At 50.5% G+C, this 9087-nt stretch overlaps 1 protein-coding gene across 1 annotated transcript; it reads right to left on the bottom strand.

Moving 5' to 3' along the window:
• Positions 1 to 884: 884 nt before the first annotated feature.
• On the bottom strand, positions 885 to 8578 carry LOC136335543 (uncharacterized). Its single transcript, XM_066276731.1, is given in 3 exon segments — positions 885 to 1064; positions 1773 to 5527; positions 8560 to 8578. Coding segments are annotated over 3 exon segments (3825 nt in total). The 3' UTR covers positions 885 to 1013.
• Positions 8579 to 9087: the final 509 nt, after the last annotated feature.

The following is a 9087-nucleotide window of genomic DNA, read 5'->3' as shown; positions in this document are numbered from 1 at the left end:
GTTAGGTCCTAATGGGCTGCCTCCAGCGGTGCCTATCTGGAGTTTAATTTTAAACGTTAATCCAGCATCAGATCCTGATGCATACATTCTTAAGCCCCACTGCCTGCCCTTTAGCCATGTATTATCTTGCCTTTTTCCATAGTGGGTAAAGGTAATATTCAGTGTGTTACAGGTGAAATTGGTACATAGTCCTTCACCAACCCAAACTCCCGATCGCCTATGGCCTATTCCCGGTCTTTGACTAGGAATTCCTCTTCCTAGACACCGGGAGTTTTTAGTCCCTGCTTCTTTTTGAGTTACTCGTGCAACCCTGATCCAGTCCCAGGAGGATGTGGGCTTCCAGTGAGTCGTCCCGGTAGTCTCACAACCCCAAGCCTTACAGTAGAAGACTTCCAGTCCTCCACATCTCCAAGCTGTGTCCCTATCACGACCGTCCCGGGGACAGACATAAAAGTCAGTCGTCCTGAGAGTCGAGCGGAATTCTGGGTGAGAGCACCCAAAGCCTACAGTCCCTATACCACTAGTTGGACATTCACATTTCCCGGACTCACAAGGAGGAGGGTTACCCGGGTCTGTGGTCGGGATATCCCAAGTTTCTAGCCCCGCCGCGAGCTGACAAAGGTCTGGATACAGGGACGGCCACCAAGTCCAGGGGGGATGGTCATTGGAAGTCACTTCCCATACTATATTACTGGTCCCCGATATCACCTGCCATGTCTGTCGGGTTGGTTGGTGGGGATTTGTTGCGGCGGCGGACACGCAGCTTGAGGGGATTATCTGTTTTCTCCACTGTCCACTGGTCATCAGGAGCAGGAGCAGGAGCAGGCTTGAGGTGTGAAATATGGATCCAAGCAGCGATGCCATCAACCTTTACAGCAGTGGGTGTGATGAGGAGGACTTGGTAGGGTCCCTTCCAGCGGGGTTCGAGGGTCCGGTGTTGGTGTCTCCGGACGTAGACGAAGTCCCCGACTTGGTAGTGATGTGGGGTCCCGTCTCCTGCCGGCTGGTAAAGGTCAGACAACTGCTTTCATAGGCAATGTTGTACTCTGGTCAGGGCCTGTAACCTAATGGACAAAGGGGTATTTGGGATATTTAAGTCAGAGGGGGATAAATCCCGAATAGGCGGAGGGGTTCCAAAAAGTATTTCAAAGGGGGTTAGGTTAGTTTTAGCGGAAGGGGTATTCCGAGCCCGGAAAAGAGTATATGGTAGGAGCATTACCCAATCTCTATGGCCAGTCTCTATGACTAATTTAGTTAAGGTCTCTTTAATTGTTCTATTCATTCTCTCTACTTGTCCTGAACTTTGGGGTCTATAAGCACAATGTAGTTTCCAATCAATCCCCAATATTTTGGCTACCCCCTGGCTTACCTGGGCCACAAACGCCAGTCCGTTATCAGACCCTATTACCTTTGGAAGGCCAAATCTAGGAAAGATTTTTTCCATAATTTTCTTTTTTTTTTTTTTTTTATAAATTTTTTTTTTACTTTTATTAATTTTTAGAGAGGAGAGAGAATGAGAGAGGGGGGGGAGGGAGGAGCAGAAAGCATCAACTCCCATATGTGCCTTGACCAGGCAAGCCCAGGGTTTTGAACCGGCAACCTCAGCATTCCAGGTTAACGCTTTATCCACTGCGCCACCACAGGTCAGGCTCCATAATTTTCTTAATTACTACCGCCGCCATCTCATGTTTGGTAGGGAAGGCTTCTACCCATCCTGAAAAGGTGTCTACAAAAACTAAGAGATACCTTAGTCCATACTTAGCAGGTTTTACCTCAGTGAAGTCTACTTCCCAATATTGGCCTGGTCTGGTGCCTCGGAGACGGGTTCCACTGGTTCCTTTTGTTGGGTAGGCATTTACCATTTGGCAGACCTTACAAGCTTTGACTATTTCCTTTGCTATTTGCCTCTTCTCGGGGGTGGTCAATGTTTTATCATCTTGAAGCAGTTGTACCAGTTTGTCAGTCCCAAGGTGGGTAAGATGGTGGGCCATCTGGAGGAACTTCCGAACATTCTCGGGTTCCTCTAAGTGGGTCAGGGTGGGGGATGGCTCTGCTTCTATAGTGAGGATGTTGGAGGCAGTCCTCATGGCTACCGCTAGAGCCTCTTCATCCGCCTTCCTGTTGCCTTTGGCTACTGGGTCTTGCCCTTTCTGGTGCCCAGGGCAATGGACAATGGCTAGCTCCCGTGGGAGCATGATAGCATCTAAGAGGGCTAGGATTTCTTGTTTGTGTTTAATGTCTTTACCTGCTGATGTAAGCAGGCCCCTTTCTTTGTAAATTGCCCCATGCACATGTGCAGTAGCAAATGCGTACCTGCTGTCCGTGTAGACGGTGGCCCGTTTACCACTAGCTAGTTCCAAGGCCTTTGTTAGAGCTATTAGTTCTGCCTTTTGAGCTGAGGTTCCTGGGGCAAGTCTCTCTGACCAGATTACTTTTTCCTTGTCTACAACCGCAGCCCCAGCTTGGCGTTCTCCTTCATACAGAAAACTGCTTCCATCAGTATACCAAATCAAGTCAGATTGTGGCAATGGTGTGTCCCGCAAGTCTTTCCGGATCCCAGCTTCCTCGGCTAGGATATCCCTGCACTGATGGTGGACAGTTCCCCCCTCCTCCCTGGGTAGCAGGGTGGCTGGGTTCAAAACAGTTGGAGAGCCAAAGGTGATCCTGTCTTTATCTAACAGGAGGCTTTGGTAATGAGTAATGCGGGCATTAGTTAGCCAGCGGTCTGGAGGTTGTCTTATTATGATTTCCAGGGCATGGGGGGTGACAACAGTCAATTTCTGGCCCAGAGTCAGTTTGTCAGTGTCTTTGACTAGGAGGGCCACAGCGGCAATCACCCGTAGGCACGCCAGCCACCCTTTTGTGACTGCATCTAACCTCTTAGAAAGATAGGCTACTGGCCGTTTCCAGGGTCCCAGAGACTGAGTCAATACTCCTTTAGCTATCCCTTCCTTCTCATCTACATAGAGAGTGAAAGGCTTCTCTATGTTGGGGAGTGCCAAGGCCGGGGCTGACAACAGTGCCCTCTTGATTTGGTCAAAGGCCTTTTGCTGTTCATCTCCCCAGGTATATTCAGTTCCATCCTTTAACAAGGGGTACAGAGGGGCGGCTAGTGCGGCAAAGCCAGGTATCCATAGTCTGCAAAAACCTGCTGTGCCTAAGAATTCCCTGAGGCCCTTCCGATTTTTCAGAGGCGGGATTTGAGTAACAGTCTTTTTCCTGGCCTCAGTTAGCCATCTCTTACCGTCTCGGAGAGAGTAGCCCAGGAAGGTGACTTCGGGTTGGCAGATCTGGGCCTTTTTGGCGGATGCCCGGTATCCCAGTTTGGCCAGTTCGGCAAGCAGTTTTTCAGTTCCCTGTTTGCACTGCTCTCTGGTGGCGGCTGCAAGTAACAGATCATCAACATACTGCAACAGAGTTACCTCAAGGGTGGAGGCTCGGTAGGCACTCAAGTCCTGGTGCAGCGCTTCGTCAAAGATGGTGGGAGAGTTCTTGAAGCCCTGGGGTAGCCGCGTCCAGGTGAGCTGTCCACTGAGTCCGTTCTCAGGGTAAGTCCATTCAAAAGCAGACAGGGGTTGGCTGTCCTCATGCAGGCGCAGGCAGAAGAAGGCATCTTTCAGGTCCAGTACTGTATACCACTTCCTGTCAGGACTGAGGGTACTGAGGAGGTTGTAAGGGTTTGGGACCGTTGGATGTATGTCCATTACTCGACTGTTAACCTCTCTCAAATCCTGGACTGGTCTATAGTCCCCTGTCCCTGGTTTCTTTACTGGTAGCAGGTGGGTGTTCCATTCTGATTGACAAGGCCTCAGGATCCCCTGTCCTAGTAGCCTCTGGATGTGAGGCCTAATGCCTTCTCGGGCCTCTTTACTCATGTAGTATTGTTTGACCCTTACGGGGGTGGCGGAGGGCTTTAGGTATACTACCATCGGAGGCCTTTGTACTGCTAATCCTGGCCCTGCCGTTTCTGCCCAGGCCTCTGGGAAGCTCTGAAGCCACCTGTCTTCTGTTGAATGGGGTCCGGGGGCAGGGGTCTCATACAGTTTATACTCATCTTCAGCAGACAAAGTCAACATGGTCACAACAGGCTGACTGACAAGAGGGTTACTGAATCTTACTTCTGGTCCCTGGGGCTTGAAATCAATACTCGCCCCCAACTTGGTAAGCAAATCCCTCCCCAGCAGCGGGGCAGGGCATTCTGGTATGACCAGAAAGGAGTGCTGTACTTTTCCCCTCCCCAGGTCCATTGTCCTTTTAGTTGTCCATGACCTATGCTGGCATCCATTTGCCCCCTGAACCAGGGATTTTTTGTTTGAGAGGGGGCCCAGCGGGTTCTGCAAGGCGGAGTAAACCGCTCCTGTATCCACCTCAAAGTTGATTGGTGTCCCCTCCACATTGAATGTTACCCTGAGTTCGGGGAGGGGGTCCGAACTCTGACGCCCCTAATCTCCTAGGGCAAGGATTTCCTCAGTCTTCTTTTTCTTCTTCTTAGGGCAATCCCTGACCCAGTGTCCTTCTTCTTTACAGTAAGCACACAGGTTAGGTCCTAATTTTGGTTTTTGGTTTGGGCCCGAGGTACTATGCTTTCCTTTTCTATCTTGTTTCTCTACTACGGTAGCCAAAATCTTTGTTAACTCTTTATTTCTCCGTTTATCTCGCTTATTTTCCTGTTCCTCACGTTCTTTTTCTAATCTTTGCTCCTTTTCCTCTGCTGTCTCTCTTTTATAGTATACCTTATTAGCTTCCTTGACTAAATCTCTCAGAGCCATGTCCTGTAACCCATCCATCCTCTGGAGTTTCCTCCGAATATCAGTAGCTGACTGTCCTATAAAAGCCATAGCCAGTGCCCCTCTCTGTTCTTCAGACTCAGGGTCGAAAGGGGTATACCTCCTATAGGCTTCTATTAGTCTCTCTAGGAATCTGGATGGGGATTCCTCTGACCCTTGAATTACTTCTCTTACCTTAGCCAAATTAGTGGGGCATCTCGCCGCCGCTCGGAGACCCATCATCAGAGTCTGGCGATAGAGTAAGAGTCGCGGCCTACCTTCAGGTGTATTAGGGTCCCAGTTAGGCCGCCTCAGGGGAAAAGCCTCATCTATAAGGTTGGAGAGTTGAGTAGGACGACCATCAGGTCCCGGAACCAATTTCCTGGCCTCAAGGAGAATTCGGTCTCTTTCTTCGGAGGTGAAGAGGATACCTAAGAGCTGCTGGCAGTCATCCCAAGTGGGCTGATGGGAAAACATAAGAGACTCGAGAAGGTCAGTAAGTTTGACAGGGTCCTCTGAAAAAGGTGGATTATTGTTTTTCCAATTATATAGGTCTGAGGAGGAGAAGGGCCAATACTGAAGTGCTGGCATGTTTCCCCCTTGACCATCAGGGACAGGGGGTCCGAAAGGCCGAAGGGGCAGGGTGACGGCCACGTCATCTGGGGTTTGTGCTTTCCGGCTCCGGGTACCTTGGGCTGGACCCTCTCCTGATGGTCCCCGTTCGTTCTGATGTGGGGCCCCAAGCTGGGAACCAGCAGCACCTGCAGGGACATCCCTGGGATAGGGAGGCGGGAGTCCCGAATCAAAAAGAATAAGGTCAGTTTGAGATTCAGGGAGAACAGAGGAGGGAAGGGGTGGATACAGGGATGAAGTAGGCGCCGTTGGCTCCGAAGGTTTGAGCGGAAGCATAGAGCAGATGTCTGGATGAGTTGGAGCAGGTCTGGGAGTGCCCGGAGTGGTGGAGAGGGTTGTTGGGAGGGAGGGTGCAGGGGGAGGAAGGAAAGGCTGGATCCAAGGGGGAGGGTCGTCGGTCAGGTCTTCCCAAACCCAAATATAAGGCTGTTGATCCGGATGGCCATGAGGTCCTGGGCTGAAGACGACTGCTTTAACCGCCTTTGTGGTGTCTTTGTGGAAGGTTCCAGTGGTTGGCCAACCTACTCCGAAGGTGGGCCACTCGGAGGCACAGAAAGTTTGCCACTTGCGCTTCTTAACAAGAAGAGACAGATTATGAGCTCGGGCATTAACCTCAGACCAATGAGACAGAGTCAGGGACAGTGGGGTGGAAGCTCCTTGTCCCATTTTAATTTCAAAGAGATAAAAAGACAGAAAGAAGGCAACAAATAAGACACTGACAAAAACAAACAGACAAAGCCGGCTGCGCCGCGAACGGCAAAATAAAACTAAAAATAAATCTAACGGTCCGGACCTACGAGCTCGATTGGAAACTGGCAACAAATTTACAGATTCTGTCTGAGAGAGCAGATGGACTTCCAAGCGTCCTTGGTTGCCCTCACACTCCAGGGCGTCCCTCAGAGTCGTGGCCTGCGACCCCCTGACACGTCTGTCGGTCGCAGCCAGGAGGGACTCACGTCCCGTCCCGACAGCCACCGCCAGTTTCACTCACCAGACGTCAGGCGTCCCGTGGTCTATGAAGATACTGAATCTCGGTGGAACCTCCAAATGTTGACCGAGGATGCACCGACAGAATTCTAGACTCAGGGTAAAACAAAGGAAAAGTTTATTACACTCGCGAGCGGGCCCAAGGCAAGGAGATGGCCAAGAGCCCTGAGCAACTTCAGCAGGCAAGTTTTATACTTAATTTCAGGGAGGGGAGTTGTAACAGTTCTCAGGGTGATTGATTGCCTCAGATGCTTGCGGCCTTGCCTTTCCGATAAGCCCCTAATCAAACACCGGATGCCTGCGGCTTCTTCAAGGAGCCTGGGCAAACATGGGGCCAGGTGGGCCAGTTATTGTTTTACAAGCCAAGATGAGTTAAGCAAAGATCAGACGGAAAAGATCAGACGGAATCCACTGTTACACCATTACAAAGACGGTTGTGTTCCAGGTTACTGTGATTGGATATTAGTTTTCTGGCTAGCCTTCTGAACAGCTCCCACCTTCTTTTTTGTGGAATTACCTCTATGCCAGGCAATATGGAATGGTGGGACTGTTTGGGAAAACTCCCTTCCTTAGCCAAGCATCAGACTCATGACTCCATTTGGGCCAATCACATGCTCCTCACCAAGAATATATGTCTTAAGCAGAGGGGTGAAGGGCACAGTCAGTAGGAATTCATTTGTTTTTGTTTTGCCCATGGAGGGGCAGGGTGTGTTTATTATTCTTGCTATTGACCCTGTGAGCATCCAGTAAATTCCATTTTGTTTGAAGGAGCCAGGGCTGATTTCTGAGCTTGCAACCAAAGAATCCTGACACCACTGCCCAGCGTAGTCCTGCTCTGCTTGCCTTGACTGGGTGACCAGCCTGGCATAAGTTAGCAAGGGACTGCTAGCTGAGATCACCTATTTCATTTCAAATGCCACTGTTACCCATGCACCTAGAGAAGACCAGGCACAATAGATAGTCTTGGCCATTATATATATTTACTTATTTTTTAATTGGTTTGAAAGAGAGACAGGAAGGGAGAGTGAGAAACATCCACTCGTTGTGTCACTTTAGTTGTTCATTGGTTGCTCCTCATACGTGCCTTGATTTGGGGGGGGGGGGCGGAGTACTCAAGCCAAACCAGTGACCCCTTGCTCAAACCAGAAATCTTGGGCTCAATCCGGTGGCCTTGGGATCATGTCGATGAGCCCGTGCTCAAGCCAGCGACCTTGGGGTTTTGAACTGGAGACTCCAGCCTCCCAGGTTGACGCTCTATCCACTGCATCACCACCAGACTTGATCATTTTTTTTTTTTTTTTTTTTTTTTTTTTAATTTTTCTGAAGCTGGAAACGGGGAGAGACAGTCAGACAGGCTCCCGCATGCGCCCGACCGGGATCCACCCGGCACGCCCACCAGGGGCGACGCTCTGCCCACCAGGGGGCGATGCTCTGCCCATCCTGGGCGTCGCCATGTTGCGACCAGAGCCACTCTAGCGCCTGAGGTAGAGACCACAGAGCCATCCCCAGCGCCCGGGCCATCTTTGCTCCAATGGAGCCTTGGCTGCGGGAGGGGAAGAGAGAGACAGAGAGGAAAGCGTGGCGGAGGGGTGGAGAAGCAAATGGGCGCTTCTCCTGTGTGCCCTGGCCGGGAATCGAACCCGGGTCCTCCGCACGCTAGGCCGACGCTCTACCGCTGAGCCAACCGGCCAGGGCTTGATCATTTTAATGTTTGCTCAGGAAGTCCATGCTGGATTTTGATGCCTGCATGGAAGAGTTGGGGTCAAACAAGTCCACTTGTATTTGGCAGAGGCTTATCTCACTATATCCCCACTAGGTAACTCCTCACTTATGTCTCAGCCCACTGAAACCTGACTTGTGTTCATGCCACTTCAAGTGCTCTCATCAAAGGACCGCTGGCTTCCTGCTTTCCAAATCTTACCTGCCCTATGTATGCTGATGACCTCTCACCAGAAGGTGATTAACCAGGAGGTGATTCGCTAGGAGGATTCACAGCTATAATCACTGGAGGCTGTTACACTCGGGGTTAAAGTTTAGCACAATGAGAGGAAACAGATTGAAGCCAGTCAAGGGAAGAAGTGCATGGACAGAGTCCAGGGAAGTTCCCAACATGGCTTTTCTGGTTGATAACTGTGCTTGACAATACAAAGTATTGCTGACCTGGGACTCTCACCTGGGCCTTGGTGTCCCATGGTTTTTTGGCTTTATCAGGGCCTTGTCAGAGATCTAGTCTCCAGCCCCTCCCTGGGCCTACCTGATAACATGTGATCCAAAGTACCCCTCCCCCCAATCACATTGCTGGGGGAGAAGACCTCTAGGTAAACAACATAGACACTGCTATCAGGCAGGTTGTTCCTTGGAGATTACTTCCCAGGAGCCAAGGGCAAAGGCCAACCTTTCTGTGGGCAAAGTTAAGTTCTCCACTACACACACCTTCTATTAGTTTGCAAGCTCCTCAGGTCAGGGACCTGATCTTACTCATCTTTAGATCCCCAATGCCTGCATTCAGCCTGGCGCTGGAATCAGTAAATGCTGGTTGAATAAGTGAAATGATGAGCAGAAATGACAAGGCATTTTGGAGCAATACCCTCCCTCTGCTGCTCAGAGGGGTGAACTTGGAGAGAAAGGGCTCATTGCAGATGTGTGCTTGGCTGCTAAACGGTGGTTGTGTTATCAAGTACCCAATCCAAAATTCTGCGGG

The sequence above is a fragment of the Saccopteryx bilineata genome, chromosome 4 (genome assembly GCF_036850765.1).
Source record: "Saccopteryx bilineata isolate mSacBil1 chromosome 4, mSacBil1_pri_phased_curated, whole genome shotgun sequence".
NCBI lineage: Eukaryota > Metazoa > Chordata > Mammalia > Chiroptera > Emballonuridae > Saccopteryx > Saccopteryx bilineata.
This window is presented reverse-complemented; position numbering and strand designations above follow the sequence as displayed.